Source organism: Agelaius phoeniceus, chromosome 1 (genome assembly GCF_051311805.1).
Source record: "Agelaius phoeniceus isolate bAgePho1 chromosome 1, bAgePho1.hap1, whole genome shotgun sequence".
In the NCBI taxonomy this organism is placed as follows: Eukaryota; Metazoa; Chordata; class Aves; order Passeriformes; family Icteridae; genus Agelaius; species Agelaius phoeniceus.
In genome coordinates, this window is record NC_135265.1 from 19,350,353 (window position 1) to 19,367,688 (window position 17,336).

The 17,336-nt window shown below is 36.3% G+C and overlaps 1 protein-coding gene across 1 annotated transcript in view; it reads left to right on the top strand.

Moving 5' to 3' along the window:
* The first annotated feature begins 11,053 nt into the window (after window positions 1–11,053).
* The window catches only part of NEBL (nebulette), a 92,253-nt gene continuing 85,970 nt past the window's right edge, over window positions 11,054–17,336 (top strand). The window contains 4 exon segments of the mRNA XM_077174146.1: window positions 11,054–11,105; window positions 11,108–11,190; window positions 11,963–12,007; window positions 12,103–12,174. Of these exon segments, the coding sequence (XP_077030261.1) occupies window positions 11,054–11,105; window positions 11,108–11,190; window positions 11,963–12,007; window positions 12,103–12,174 (252 nt within the window).

Sequence of the window (17,336 nt, forward strand, 5' to 3'; positions counted from 1 at the left end):
GCAAACCCGTTTTTAACTCTAGAACACCTATAATGATTGCATTGGTAATCAATACGTATAAGCTATTGTATCTGTGAGTGAGCTGTGTCAGGGCTTGCATGAAATGGACATGTTAATAAAGAGATCTGTTTTTCATGCATAAGATTATTTTGTAATGAATTATTGAAAGTAGTAAACTTCAATTCAGCGTACTCTTTAAAAGAAGTCAGGTGGTGTTAAACTGAGTAAAAAGTATGTGCTAAACTGCAATTTTAGCAATGTTTTTGCATTGTACAAGGAGATAGTCATACTTTTGACTAAAATACAGGTCTGAAAAAAGAGATGCCAATTATGCTGTTTTACATTGCTTGGGAATAGTTATCCAGTGAGTGCTGAGACCCTGTAATATTTTCTACTATTTATGGATTCTGCCATTTTCCCACATGAGAATTGTGTATGGCAGAGAATTTCTCATGTATTTGCTGTTAAATGTAATTCTGGTTTGGTAGAACCAGACCCTTAGGGATTAGTTGTGTTGTCCTTATTGATGGAAAGATAATGACTGTCTACACTGGAAGAAAATTGTTGTTGTTGGTTTTTTATAGAACATAGAGCATGTTTATTTTTAAACACTCTTTTCTTTTGTGGCTAGAATACAAGGAATGGCTACTGAATAAAAGTATCATTAATTTGACTCTCCAGCAGAACGAATTATAATTTAATGGACAGAAAATCCATGAGGAATGTCCATACTCCTACATTGTTTGAAAATCACTTTACACCAGATGTAACAATGGAAGTTCAATGCTTTTCCACTGAAAGCAAAGTAGCAAAGACTGATTGACTTTTATGTAACAAAAGTGATTAAGTGGGACAATACACAAGTTCACTTAGATTTCTACACGTGAACAAAATCTATCTGCTTGCCTAACTTGTATCTGTACATCTTTTAAGTTAAGCTGGGATAAAGATAATGATTTTGCAGTTAAGATGCAGGTAGAAGCAGGACCTCAGAGGAAAATCTAATTGAAGCTTGTAAAATTTAATCTTAATATTTTGTTTGTCTCAAGATGAAACAGAGAATGTATCATTCAGGATCATTATACATAAGTAAAGACTTAAAATACTTAGGTGTTTTCTTTGGTTTTCTTATATATGTTTTCTTGTTTAAGGATTTTTAAAAACTTTCTAAGATAAGGGAATTCTGTCCTTGAAGTGACTCTAAGCTTTTTAAAAGTTGATTCCCAGAAATTGGAGTGTCACTTCTCTAGGCTTGGTCTGGACAAAATGGTAATTATTTATTCTCTGTTTTAAGATCTTTAACAATTTCATGTCTGACAATTTATTGGCCTTTTTGAAAGTGACTTAAAAATATAAAACTTTAATTTCAAAAATAGAAACTGGTATTTTTAAAAAAGTTATCTATCCATGTTCATGAGCATTTAGCATACACTTTTCAGATTATAATCTCGTCATTAGACTTTAAATACTGCTAGTCTGATATATCTTATCTCCATCTACCTCGGTATCATGATGATATTACCAAATAATGTTGAGAAAAGCTGCTGGGTCTCGCCCACCAGTCAGCATTGTAAAAGTCCTGATACTGAAGAGCATTTTGCTGAAGCTGTACCCTGGTGTTGTAGATGAGAACAGAGAGTTCATGGGCCAGAGAAGGGTCTCCTGTGGTTGTCACACACTAAGGGCTGGCTGTCTCAGTTCTGTCTGCTGCTCCAAAGGCTGTTGGTATGTTTAATGATGGTGAAACAATGAGATTAAACTCATTATTAGCTTTACAACCAACATGAGATTAGCATGACTTGTGCCCTGACACTCGTTTTGGACCTCAGCTTGATTTTTAGCTGTAAAAATTTCTGACATCTTAAAAAATCCCTGTGGGTAGCATTAGTCAAGTACTGTGCACTACTGGATGTTAATGTCCTAGGATTTAAATATAAGCTTGCAGAAGCTGAGTCTGACATATTTTGAATGTCTACATGGAGCATATTATAGCTGCATCTTCCTCTAGCAAAGAGATGGTTTAAAATTGTTGGGAGTGAGTGAAATGTGTCGTTACTTCTGGGGCTGTAGAATAGCGTCCGTGGATGTAAGATTAGGCACTCGCTGCCCCCGGGGTTTGCAGTTTTGTATTACAGATTATCATTATTGCCTACACTTTTCTGATGAGATTGAGAAATTTCTTTAGCTGTAGAGTAAAGCTGCCAAAATACATTTACCACAGACCTTAAGGCAAATATAATTCTTCCAGAGGCAGCCTCAGGCTTTGGAGGTTTTTGTGCTGAAAGCAGGCTTAGACTTCCCATGAGATCCTCAAGGAGATAAAAAGACTAAAAGCTCTTCAAAGCTAGGCCTTAGGCCCTGACATAATTTAATTCTCTGGTGAGGGTTTTTGTATGTAAAAAAATGAATAAATATTTACAAAAATTTAAATGGAAATGTACCCAACTAGACCTGAAAATAACTTTTTAATATCACCTATTATTTTGAATTCAACATAAAAAAGTCTTCATATAACTTTAATTTAGACATCAGATGACCAGGAAAGGACATGGTATTTTCTCTCTCTTTCTATATGCAAAATTTCAGCAAGGTTATCTTGCTTTTTTTGTGCAGAATATTTACTCCTGATAACTGAACAGACGTTGAAATTAATTTGCATAACAAGTAACTGCGCTCTTATTCTAACTCTATTCTGCACATTAACCCAATCACTTACTAATTGTAATTGAGTTTAAGGTCCTAAATTAAAGAACAGCTCTGTGTTCTGATCTCCTCCCACTTTCTCCTTTCTTGTTTTTTAGGCTATATTAGCACTAGATTTTATTTAACAAATAGCAAGATGTTCTAGAAAAATCCCCCAATCTTCAACACTGTGAGTAGAGTATTTTAAGTTAAGAGTTAATTTATGCTGGAAATGACTTCACAGAAATGTCACTGAAAAAGAGCCAGGAAAAATCCTGTTGAGAAGCTCTTTGGTATCAGCATTAAAACTGTAGGGCTGGGAGTCAAGAAATCTTGACTGATTGCAGGCTTTCCTTCTTACTGTGGAAATGCTGCTTTGCTTCATGGCTCCCTGTTCTCCACCTTGTAAAACAAAACGATGGAATCATCATGTATCTTCAGGTGTATAGCAAGGAGCAGCCCATTCCATTAGCTATTTATCCTCTTCACAAAATTCCAGATGTTCAGAGGAGACTTCAGAAGTTTGCTCCCCAGATCAAGTCTGCTGCACCTCTCATTTCTCTGTTCATACCATGATTGTCAATTGGCCATGAATCAGCAGCATGATCAGGAGCAGGTTTTTTGGTCAGGCTTACTTATCCATGGCTGTTCTCACTTAGGCCTGACTCCAGCCTAGTCTTCAAATGCCTGAGGGTAAGGAGAGAACTTGGCTTGCTCTGTGTCTGTATATTCAATCAAAAGCTTTATCCCTCTATTTATAAAATTCTTTAAATCTTATCCACAGGAAGCTGTATGAGTTAAAAGTATTTTTTGCTCTTTAATGTTATTTACAGCAACAAGCGATCAAATCCAAAGATGGTATTTCTGGATAATCTGTAGTGTACAAAACATTGCTATATAATTTCTTTTGCTTTTCTCCTCTCAGGAGGTGCTTACTGAGGAGTTTCACATAGTGCTGTCATTAGCCTTCTTTGATTTGAAGAATTGTCGTTCAGTGTGCTTTTTTAAGTGGTAACTTAGATATACTGTGTTATATGAAGAGCATCTTAGGGTTATGTTTTCATTATTTATTTATAGGAACTATTTTTGCTACAGTAAAATATGAGAACTGACATTTTAATAGTTATATAGGAATGTTCTTAATAGATTAGGAAGTATGTTCACCTAGAAGTACCTGTGTTGAGATAACTCCCAAGCTTAGGTTCCACTGTTGTCATTGGAATTGCTTGGTTCAAGAGTAGCCAGGTCACAGGAGTGACTAAAAAGTAGCTGAGGCAAGAAATTCCAGTTTTATGTCTACTACTGGTTTGAAGAAAACAATTCAGACTAGAAGTAAGATAATGCTCTAATGTGAAAGCAAATTAAGTAACTGATAAAACATAATGGCTTTATGTAATTTTTTTTTTTTTTTTTGAATGGGGGAGCAAAATTAAGCCAATTTAAAAATAAGACATTCTTCTGCTAAATTTAGCACTTTGGAAAGTGCTAGATCAGCTTTTATTTGATTCAAACAAAAGAGATTTCCCCAGGGGTAAAAAAATTTTTAAGCTGAAATTTTGAAGTTAAACTATAGACCATAATTAAAGTAAAAGATAAGTTTGATGTAACTTGTTATAAAAGACTAAAAAAACCAGATAAATAATTTTAATGTCATTCAGATATTTAATGAAATCCTTTAAAATTATGATCTGCATTTCTTTGAATTTAAAAATATGTTACTAAATGCAAGTTGACATTTCTAAATTAGGTACTTGCCACTTCATAAGTGATATAATCAGAAAAGTACTTCTCAGGGAATGATGGAAGGTGTTTTTATCATCTTCTCACTGTTGTCATGGAAACGTGTGTGTATCATTGTTAAACAGACTGTACATAAGGATCTAACATTCCTGTGACTTACAATTGCCAGCTATTGTATTTTTAGTGTATTTTCACCAACATTGTAGCCAATGCTTAGGAACTTGTGAGTTGCTCTCCTCAATTACAGCCATGAACACAATTACAGGATTAGGCGCTCCAGAGACCCCATAGTACAGGGTTCTCTGTTAAAAGGTTCTTTTCAATACAGGGTTATTAACAGTTTTATTTCCTAATCCATTGTAGCCTACTATAAGCACTTAAAAATTAATATTCCCTCTATTCAAGTAGACTATTTTGACACCAGTTTCTTTCACCAGCTATCCATTAGTCATTATAAACTCTGTCTTGAAAGCTTTGGATCTTTTCTGCATGTGGATTTTTTATATTATGTGCTTTTTTTTGAACACAGTGCTAAATTCATAATATACCTCTTGTGTATCATTGTCTTAACCTATCATGCATGGAACAGCAGGCTGAAAGAGAAGCTTGACTGGAAAATCCAGATTTAAGAGCTCCTGGACACAAAGTATATGTAACTTGTGTTCTTGTTAAAATCTTATGATGGGCACAATTGACAATGTAGGAAAAAAAAGGTAAATTCCCCCCTCCCCCCCATCCCCCAATGAGATTTAGGAATCAGTAATTTTAAGCACAATAAAAGTGTTGTATCTTTTGCATAAGTAAAGGTTTGTTTTGTCTTTTAGTGTTTGGAGTTACTTCAAAATATAGCTTCTGCATCAATTATTTATGACTTGAAATTACTTTTATTTTTTAAAAAATGGAGTTACTTAAATACATTTTTCATCATTGAACAAGTGACTTCATTTATCTCAAAAGTATTCATTAAATTTATTTTCTTATCCTGGCCTGTCTGGTTTCATCTTTTGGGGAGTTTTCTGAACACTCTTCTGAAATTTTAAGGCTATTATTTTAAATAACCGTCAATGAAGAATGTAGGTTTTGTGTTAGAGTAAGCTGTCTGTAGCAATTTGATGCAAATTTAACTTATCTAAGAATCACAGTAAGATGGATTATTCAAGAATAGTAAAGTTGTAAAGATTTTTTAAAGATATATCTTACTATGTTGGTATTCTGTTCAGAGAGTTACAGTATCAGGACTAGTAAAATACAAGTACAGAAATATGAAGAAGAAAAAACTGAAATACAAGTAACACTGTGGCCTTAGTTTCTAGAAAAATGCATTCATAACCTTCAGTAAGTGAGGGTTATAGGTTGAAAATTGAATTTATAGGAAATGTGTACTTTTCACTTCCTGCTCCAGGAGATTCTGTCAGTTCAAGCAGTTGAATTCAGTGTAGTGCCACAAGAAAAAATCCTGGCAAGTAAACATGCCAATCTATATGACTAAGAACCTGTACATAAGAGAAATGCATATTTTCTATTATTCCAGATTACAGTCAGCTATATATGAATGTATAGTCATAGGAGGAGATATACTGAGCTTTTTAGGATTTATTGAGGCAAAATGGAAATACAATCATGAATGATTTTAGCTGGGATTTGTAGAAAAATAGAATTTACAAACTTTATATATTCCTGTATCTTTCTTTCAAAGGATTTAGTTTTGGATTAAATGGAAATTTTGTGAATGGAGAACTTTGATCTTTTATCCAAACTTTTCTGCATTAAGAGAAAAGCTGTAACTCCCTCTTCTGCTGAATGTGATTTTACTTTTATGGACACCTCACACAGTAACCCAGTCAGCTGATGAGTTTGTTTTGTAGCCATCTTCTGTAGAACAGCCTTAGGAAATCTGAGTCTCAAGTTGCAGAGCAGAGGGAAGAAAGCTGGGGTGTGTATTGCTTCCCACTGGTTACAGGGCAGCAGCTGTGGGTGCATTCAGCACATGTGAGCTTTGGGACTCTGCATTCTGTAGGTAATGGGAAAAAATATCCTGACTATTCATTGCTGTAATGCACTGGGAAGAGTTGGGAGTGCTGAAGAGCTCATCTGCTATGCCCCAATGCTGTCAGCTCTGCTGGACTGCTGCACCTTGGTGAACACTTGAGTAAGGGGACAGAGGCTTTATGACAAGAAAGGGAAATGCCACAGCAGTTGGGTGGAGTGGATTAAACAGTTGCAGTGCAGCCAAATGTGGCATCTCAGCTCCTGATCCATCAGCTTGCAAAAGGACCTGTAGGAGGGATAGGTTTTCAGGCTTCTGGTTAAAATGAAAATAGTGAGGGAGTGGAAATATCAGATTCCTTCATTGTTGAGAATTTAATTTCTTGACAAATGAAAAACTAGGAAAATATAGATAGATAGAACTTTGTACCCCACGTAGAAAATACTGTTTCTAGGCTTAAAAAGTATTGTGTAAACATAGTAAGCAATTACAAATATTGGTAGAAAAATGAAGTGGAGGTCTTGGGGTAATTTTAATGGCTTATTTTGGTTTATTTTAATGTATTGTTCCTCATGACAGGTAAGGCTACATCTATATGTCGTAATCCTGTGCCCTGATACATACTCTCCCTTCTGAATTAGTTAATTTCTCAGGATAATGAGTTGTGTGGGAAAGAGTTTATTAACTCAGGTTACATGGCTTCTGGTATCTAGATTAGATTGATTATTGTTATAGTTGAGTACCATACAGACATCTGAAATGCTCTGCCATCAAAATCCAGTTAGGCTAGACAATGTCTGAGAGTGTGAGTTTACAAAAAATGTCTGTTTCGGTATCTATTAGACATTGAAAATTCTTTAGGTTTTCTAGGATTCAGAAATCAGAATTCTAACATCTCATTTGTATTTGTCCTTAAAAATATCATTGCCACTCTCTGCTTTACCAAAACATTGAATAAAATAACTTTTATTGAATGAAAATCCTAGCTTAGAGCCATGAGGTATTTGCAGGTTCTGAAGTGCTGATGATGAGTGCAGTGTTAATGATCTGACAAATACAAACTCGTGGGTAAGTTTTTTCTCTAAATAGAGTAATCTCTTGAATTTCTCTAGTTAATGTGAACTGGTATTTCATGTTCAGGGAGGTTAAGACTGGCAGGCTGAGATTCCTTGCATTTTTCTGTTTTTGATTGTGGTGCTGATAGCCTAACTATGAACTTCCTTATCCAAGGCTGCTAGGAACTTCCAGTCTGAGTATTTCTAGAAAAGAGAATTGATTGATTCTCAGCACTTAAAAATGCCTTGTGTGCTTTTTGAATAGACACCACCGTCTGTGTTGTGTTGAATTAATTGTAGTTATTTTGGTGATGTCTGTGTGTGTCCAGTAAGAACAGAAAATAACATTTTAATTTCAGGGATGTCTGTGGGTTGATTTTTAACTGGCTGGAAACAGGATAGCTAAAGTGCTACCTTTACCTCTGGTTTTTTTTTAGGTTTTCAGTCCAGAATTGAAAGGAGTATATTCATGTATGTATAATATGCATGCATCTCAGTATAATGCTGTGCAGATTTTCAGCTGAAAAAACTTGGTCCTTAGTTTGCAGCCTATGTTCAAGCACCCCATGAGGAACTCTGCATTAAATAAGTTTGACTTTATGAGGTTTCTGTTATCTTTACCAGGGCAAATATGGGTTCTGCTGTTCTGTGAAGTGGTAGACTAGTCCTTTCAGCCCAGCAGTACATATAGATATTGAGTATATCAGAAGGCTTTTAGGGGTTATGCCCAAGAATTCCAGAGGTATTGTTTGTTCAGGGACACAGCTGATCATCACTGCTAACTTGTTATGTGTATCAGGGCCAAAACGAGATGAAGCCTTTTAACTTTCCAGGCTAACAATTCCCAAATGTTAAATTCCCAAATTTCTTAAAAGACTGATAAAGGGACAGGGAGATGGTGGGGCTCTGGCCAGATGTGGACTCAGCTATGTGTGATCAAAGTGGGAAATCTGCCCAGCTGAGCACCTGAACTATTCCCACTCTGGGCCAACTCACATTCAGGGGGATTTGGGCTCATTTACACTCCGTGTTTCTTCCTCTTCTGCCTCCTCAGCAGATACATGTTTACATCAAGTACTTGAGCGATGTTCTGTGACAAGAAATAGTACACTGACACATGGAATGATGGCTTTAAGTGCTGGGAGACCAAATGTCTCCTTTCATAGCATAAGCAAAGGTTGTGTATTGCAGCTACAGGGCTTCTGTAAACAGTATAGACTAAATTTGAACTAAGATGTGAAAGGTCCTTGCAGGAGTGTGGAAGTAGAAATGTGGAGCAACACAGCATTTTCTTACAAAATTTGAATCAGTTCATGTTGGGTGCTTCCCTGAAGAACCCATTTGTACATATTTTAAGGTATCTGTAAAGCAATAAGAAATTCTAATTTTGCCATGCCCTGTGTGCATATAAGTATTGTGGATGCACAGCTTAGCACTCCATTACAGTGTTTTCTTAAAATTCTGTGCAATTGGATTTTGCCTAATCTGTGCTGTTTCATGCCAGAGCAAAAGATTATGGATCATTGCATTATATATAGTGGAAAATTATTCAGAAGTGTCAGTTTGAAGGTTTTGGTAACATTGCAAATTTTGTAGGTGAAAAGTAATCCTTACTATAACATAGTTCATAATTGTTTTGGGGATGTAAAAGCTCAGCATTTTAACTGGGTCTTTGTTCAGATTCGATTTAGTATTTTTATAGTAATTTTAGAAATACTGGAAATGTACATGTACATTTGCAATGCCAAACATTCCTGCAGATTCTAGATTATTTACTGCTTCCTATAGAAGTAGCTAAATCTTCTTTCTCATGCCTGGCCACTTCAACAAGGCCAGGTTGGACAGGGCCCTGAGCAGTCTGATGTAGTGGGTGGCACCTTTGCCCATGGCAGCGGGGTTGGAACTGGATTATCTTTAAAGTCCCTTCCCCCCAAGCCTTTCTATAATTCTTCATGACTTGCAGGCTGCTCAGTGAATCACAGTGCACTTCTAAACTCTGCCACTCTTAAATGGTCCTAACAAATTCTTCCCTGAATTATATCTGGATGAATTAAATTTGCAGACTTGTGTTATTGCACAGCAAACATTTTCTGATGGTATTCAGTGTTTTGAGGAAAGTGAAAAAAAGTGGGACAGGTCTCTGTGTCATATATTATCTTGCTGCATTGGTTATGTGAAAAGTTGAATTTTAAATAACTTGTGTATGGTTAGTTGTGATTTTTTCCCTTACTCCCTTTGAGCATAGTGCTGTTTTTCTTTAATATAAGTTGATGAGTTATAGCAGCTGTCTAATGCTTGTATTTTGGAAGTTACATGGTGCACAGGGTATTTGAATACTTGGTTCTGCCTGACCTTGATCATGCAAAAATGAGAGAAAATGAATTGTATCAAAGCTGCTACAGGTAGGATAAAAAAGAATGGAATGGAATAGAATAGTTCTGTTGGAAGGGACTTGCAGTGACTGCGTAGTCCAACTGCCCAATCATTCACGGCTGACCAAAAGCTATCTTGCAGATTTTGATTATTCAGAAGCTATTGCAGGAAAACCAGAATTAATATATAAGTTTTTCTGTCCAGTTGCTGAAAACCCACCAGATATAGTGCTAAAAGCATGTTAAAAAGCCAAACACTTCCCTTTTGCCCCAAAACATGAACAGCTTTATTGTACTTGACCATATTTTCTTTCCAGTGCAAAAAATAGCAAAAGATTTCCCTATGTTCACAAGCTTTGCAGCTACTAATAGTTTTCTGTATGCTCTTAAATATTTTTCAATGTCTCCACTTAAAAAAAAAATAGTAATTGTAGTAAGAAAAAGGAAGTTAACTGCACTGAAAGCATATAGTATTGGCAATACTATCACAAAAATCCCAAAGTGAAGCTTTAGTGCTGCATTTCTGTCTGACACTTTTGTAGGTACTCTGTCTCCTTACTGTGTGGTCCTTAAAATCATGCATGAGTCTGTTGTTTAGAAATATATTTGCTGTAGCCATAATCTTAAAAAAAGACCTGTTACTGTAAATACTCGTAAGACTAAACCATTTGTTTCCACCAGGATGAAGCATCCTGGACTCCAAAAGCAGTCAGCATATATCCCAGGTGATTCTCACCTATGCAAACTGGACTTCTAGATTTTAATTGGAACTTTAGCAATGCTGAAAGTTCAAACCTGAAATTTAGGAACTTATATTTGAGAGTGGAATGGAAAGTCTTGAAGCTTTCTGTACTATTCATGTATAAAGAGTTCTCTCTCTCACTTTAGGCTGAAAGCAGTTCCTGCCTTTGTTCTTAATTTTTCAAATTTTTAGTCCTTAACTAAATAAAATGCTGTATTTTTTCTCATCTTTGAAATGTTTATTTTTCTAAGGAAAGGTGTGTTTTAAAATAAAAACAAAACTCTGGACATTGTGTGTGGGCACATCTACTTAAAATTCTTTAAAGATTGTTTTTAGGAGCACACTTTCCTTGTATCTTTGCCTGATTGCAAAGCCATGTAGTGGTGAATGACTTTGCTTGATGAACTTCAAAATCATGACCTCTACAAAATAAGAAATATACAAGCTTCAGTTTAAAAAGTAAGATGATACTAAAATGCTGGTTTCTCCAACTGGTCTTGTATTATCTTCTTGCTTGGTCTTACAGAAGTAAACACTGGCACTGCACCCATGAACATCAGGATATCTTTCAGTTTCATTCAAGCTGGAGTCAGTGACTTCATACTGAAAAAGGTTGGTTTTTAGACTACAGACCATGACAGTTTGTAACAGTGAAGGAAAATACATGTTTGTGTGAATACATAGCTGTGTATACTTGTAATACAGACTTGTCTGTATCTATGTATGCACAGGTTTAACCTGCAGCTGACATGATTATGGAAAGCATTTAAGACTTCTGTAAGCTTTGTGGCAAAGAAGTAATTCTGAAAAAATATACATGTATATAGCAGTTACATGTACTGGAAGATGAGAATAGTGTGCTAAACAAGAAGCCTTATTATTGGGACAGTAAAATAAAGTTTTGTCATAACTGATTTTAGAGTCACTGATGCCTTGAATCTTACAATTGGGCATTTTTCTCATAAAGTTAAGAGTCAATGTTCCCCTTTTAATCCTGTTAATTTTACTGAATTACTTATGTTACAAATTACCTGCATCACAGTATTTTAATGGTGTTTGTAGTAATTTTAAAAATAGTTGCTGGGGATAGGTCATTTAATTATATTTTATCAGTAAGAAAGCATTAGCTCTGCTGTGAGTGATAGCCAGCAAGGCCATCTGCAATGCCTTTCAGTTCACTCACTCTGAATTGTTCAGATAAAGACTGTCAAGTGCTGCCTAAATAAGGAAGGAGCCGTGGCAGGGTTAAGTGCAGTGGAGGACACAAATGGAGCATTGATTCCAGGCGTGCTGGAGGGTCTGAGCTGTTTCCTGCAGCACTGAACCTTTTAAGAGTTTTCATTGTTTCCCACAAAGTATTAAAATGCGAGTGTCTGCCATTCAGGATCTCAGGGAGGATGAAAATGAGGATTGGGAAGAAGAAGAAAAGGTGAGTTAAACCCCAATAGTTTTGCAAAGTACTTATTTCCTTCTATTTTTCCTCTTTAGGACAATAAACCTGTAATGATTACCTTTCTCTTTCAGATCTTCCTCAAGCCTGTTATTGAGGACAGAAATATGGAACTGGCCCGAAAATGCAGTGAATTAATAAGTGATGTAAGTGATGGTGACTATTTGCACTCTCATATTTGCATTTCTTCTTTCAAATGCATTTATATTTATGATAGATATTTTCTCAAATATGTACAGTGTAGTGTGTGCCCATCCAAGGCTCAAATAATAAAAGCCCATAAAATAATAGAAAAGCACAGATTATTCTAGTACTGTAAATTATCAGCCACAAAAGAATGAGCTTTTCAGAGCACTTGGATGGGGTGAAGCACAGGCCCTAGAAAGGAGTGTTTCAAAATGTGGGTCTCAGGGAGAGGGTGTCTGCCAGGAGAACACCTTGGCTGCTTTCATCAGGAAAATGTGGTATTTTTTCTGGTTGTAGCCTAATTTTATGCAGTTTAATTGGTTTGAACAAAACTAGGTTCCAGTATACATAGCTGTAAGGAGGGAAGTTAAAAATAAAAGATAAATTTTTAATGTTATCTTTTGTTTGTGCTGATAGATGTCCAAAACTGCTCTGCATATTGTTATTGACTATGCTTATAGGACAAATCCACTGAAATGCTAGAATATATTTTAAAAATATTTAGCTCACTAATTCTTGATTTAGTTACTATAGATTCTTAAAACTGTAGATCTGTTATATAAACATCATAAACCAGGTCCCAGACATTTTAAATTGGAGTAGATCTGATTGCTTCAATGGAAGAGGATCAGATTTACCTTGATGGAAATTTCTTTTTGTTTCTGAGACAGTGTGTCAAAAAAAGTAACTTTGTCCCTTCATGGGTGCATGGGTGTAAAGAATGACATTTCTCCTGTGAGAAAGCTGTGGCAGGAGAGGAGACCTTTCTGAGGAGATAGTGACTTACCTCAATAAATGTTCTAAAGAAACTGAAAAATGGTGTCTGCCTCATGTTGTAATACGATATTTAGGTGTTAATTTAATGGGAATAGAACATACAGAATCTACATTTTAGGTATAAATTTTTAGGGGTTGTGTATCAGAAAAGAATAGTTAACTCAGAAGACCAGTATCTGGGATGTGAAAAGTCTTACAGTGCTGACTTGAGAGTGTGACTTGACAAGGTCAAAGTTTCCTCTTTCCTCTTGTCCATACACCAGCTACTTCAGTTTTCACAGAAAGAGTGCTGAAAATTGGATAGATCCTTAAGAGAAACTACCAAGATGAGCCCTTTGTAAACTCAATCTGCTTTAGGAAGCAGCAGAGATTTATTAATACTTTTACTGATATATGCATGCTTTCTTTGGGAAAAAAGGGTATATGGTGCGTTAAGTGCCTGTCAACTCTTGTAAAGGCAAAAATGAAAATGGACCTGAAGCACTTATATGACCCAATATACATTTGCATCCATGCAGCTTCTTTCTGAACATGGTCACTGTTCTTATAGAAAAAAACTCCTTGAAAAATGCTGAAGAAATCTATCTTTAACTGAAAAGGAATTATTACTCGGCTGTGTATCCATTAGGAGTAATGTTGGCCGTGGCTCTTAATTAATGGATATGGAGTGGCTGTATATTCTTGGATTTTCTGCAGGGACTTGAGAGCTAAGGCAAATAGCTAAGTCAAGCCAGGCTTCTCCTGCTTATAATGGTTCAGGGATCTGGGCTTTTGCTGAAAACTTGTGATGCATTTAGCCTGCAAGTGTGTTAGATTTTCCTTGAGATATGTCAGGCATAATGGCAAAGTGTTGTTAATGCTTTCAAAGCAAGAACAATATATAATGGTCCAGACCAATCTAATTTCAAAAAAGAGGCTCTTTGTGTAAAAATAACATCCAGCTTTGGGGCTTTATTCAGCCTCTGATGAAATCAGTAAGTTTTCTTCATTGGCTTGAATGGAATACGCATAGAACATGAATTTTGTTTCCCAGAATTTTTTGCTATAATGGAATTTCTTATGACCAGTGAAGTCCTTTGTACCTGGGTATTAATTCCTCACCCTGCACATTTCATTGTGGAGACCAATAAATTGCAAGAAGTTTGCATTCTTACCTTCAATTTTTTGACTTGCTGACATTCAGAACTTTTAATATATTCCTTATCCTTTTTAGCATGAACCTTTCCGCATACTACTATTTGTGTGGATTTATGATTGGTGTACATTGGTACATTTAATTTGTGCAGTGGTTTTATGGCACTTTCTGTTTGGCCCGTTGGATGACCTTGGGGGAGCAGCCTGTGTCCTTGCTGGCCACAAGACTAGGTGATTGTCCTTTTCTGATGGTGGAGCTGTCAGCACATCTCCTCCATCAGAATGCAGAGCCAGGAGTGCACATGCCAGAGATACTGGGGCTGTATTATGCTCGCCCTGCATTCTTTGCAGGCTGACTTTAATTTGGCAATATGGTTTTGAAAAAGTGTTACCCTGGCAGTCCTTGGTGAGTCTGTAATTGCCAGTCTTGAGCTGTACGTAGGGAAGCTGTGAAGTGTTTATGTGCTCCCGTTCTTGAGGAAATCCCCAGTTTCATTTGAGGTTGGCAGATGTTTGTTCTGTGGCTGTGATACCCCCTGGATTGTTTCTCTCTACAGTCGTTCCATTTAATCTCCCTCTATTATGAAATTTTATTCCACAGATGTTTTCAAAACTGTCATGTGTGTTTGATTTATATGAATTGCCTTCCTCTCCAGGCCTTTTCTCTTCCACATTGAAATCGAGCTCGTCCATTTGCTTGTAGTGTATTTTCATATCTTTTTTGTTTTGATTATGTGGTGGGATGTTGTCAGTACTGTTATAAGCAGAGATGGGAACAATTATAGAAGGTAATTGACCAAACTATTATAATCCTTTTTGGTAGAATGGCAGACACTGCCTTCTGAAGATTCTGCTGAATTGTGGTAATGAGTGGTACCAGCACTTCTTTTCCTCTAAAGCAAACAAATAGGACTGCTTGCTATTTATCTGTCCTTGCACAGAGTCCAACTTAGCTTTAGGATGTCTCTGTTATAAAGCAAAGTCCAAAAAGACCTAGAGCCAATAGTGGAAACAGTGTGCCAAAGTAGCAGGATTTTGACTGCCTAATTCTGGGTGCAGCTGTTCACCTGGACTCACCAATACTAGTCACAGCCTCTAACTCAAGAGGACCTTGAGTTTGAAATTGCTGGAGATTACTAAAATGCTATGTACTTTATGAGCAATACTGTATGCCTGTCTATTTTACTCTAGGTTCCTATGGCCACAGAGAAAGGATTCTGTATTAGATGAATCTGTGGTCTTATAAGAGATTGTAAGTTCAGAAATGTAGGTTTGGAAAGTGAATACTTAGTGGAAGGAAGTTTCCTTTTGTTCCAGCATAAAAGCTAGATAAGAAGGTTCAGACATTTTTGTTGTTTTTCTAAACAAAAATGGGTATTTTAGATATGACAGTTCTACAGTGGATCTTGGCAGGATGACTGTTGACATAGTTACGCCATTGATGTTAAGATTATTAAAAATAGCTTTTGAGTATATTCATATTAAATTAGTTAGATGAACACGTGTCCCTGAATAAAAGGAATGGTGGCTGCTTGGATTATGCTGTTTCCATTGGAGTCTTTCCTTTAGCCCACACTCTCCCTTCTGTGTTTTCCCCTGAAAAAGGGTGGTGGAACAGGCCGTGGGTGAGATGAATTTTCTTGGTGAACCAGGAAGCTTCGGCTTAAAAGTTGCATGCCCTTGTTTTATAAAGTTGATCTTCCCATTTAAAATCCATTAAGAAAAAAATGCAGCTTGAAACTTAATGTTTTGGTGGTTGTCTAGGAATTTTAATCCACTTTACTGGATAGTTGTGCTGCGGTCAGAGTTGGTTTTATGATGAGTCAGGGAGAAGAAAAGGATCTGGAGAGAACTATGAAAAATTGAGCCTTTAGTGAGCTATTGAACTTCAGAAGTATATTGAAAGAGCAGTGGCTTCAGGCCATCATTTGCAAATTCTTCCTATTTGTTTTTTTCAGAAGGCTTACCAGATCTGCTCAACGTAAACAGTGTATTTTGTGGTGAGGGGTAAGCCACTTGCAGGCAAAATTTCCTATTCAATATTTAAGAGATCTGAATTTTTAATTACTGACTTTGAAGAGGAATATCAGCTTCTCTGCCTGTTCATTCCATTCATTGGTTATGTTAGATCATAGGCAAGCTCTTGAACATCTTCCTTGCATCGTTTACACTAAATATGTTTTATAACTGCAGGTGTCATGACTTCATTATACTTGTCCCGTTTCATCTTCCATCTTTCTGATTCCAAGCAATGTGGACAATACTGTAGCAGAATGGAGTTTGTTGGATCAGAATTTGGCCAAACATTTTGTTATATGTACTCTCTAAATTGTGTATTTGAGTCTGTATGCATTTTGTGGCTTCTATGGGTTACTATAACAAATGTGAATAATAAAGGATTAAGGAGGTGGCATTAGTCATTTACTGCTTTCAGTTCTTTTGAAAGCATGACTTCTATAGCAGAACAGCTTTGTTTCTTCCAGTCATGTCCTGTCATTCCCCCCAATTAAGAGATACCTTAGGAAGCTTTTGTGTTTGATTCTTGAATGTAATTATTGCTCTGCAATTAAAATGGATATAATTACAGTCAGCTTTCAGATGTCTGTGGATGATTTATCTAAGTTGTGAGCAGCAAGACTCTGTCTCCTCTGCCAGAGTCACAGCTTTACAGGAATTTCTACTGGGAATGCCATCAGATTCACCCAGTAGACAGTCAGCTCTGTAAACTTCCAATGCATGTGTGCTGTTTGGACAGTAAGTGCCTGCTCATACTTATCATAAAAATGTCTTTTTGTGTGTTGCTCTGTGATTACCTGTGTGTATGTCACACACAGGTTGCATGAACCATTGGCTTTGTGAGTCAAGTCATGACACAGTAATGTTACCCATTGTTCACCAAAAGGTTTTCTTTGAGAATAGATTGTAATCCACAAAAGCAGACAATGTGATTTGGAAGTGACGAGTAGATTCTTTCAGAAGTTCAAATCTGAATGAGCTCAATATCAAGCAAAATTGTTTCTTGTGTGAGGATAAAGTAGTCATGAATTTGAGATAAATTTGGCATTATCTAATCCATTTTTCAGTAAACACAAACTTTGCTTTAGACCGCACAGGAGCTGAATCTGTAAGCTGCCATCCTTCTCATAAGTTTTCCAAGTCCCTGTAGAGGAGCATACACTAGAACTTGTGATATCCATTAAGGATTCAGAGA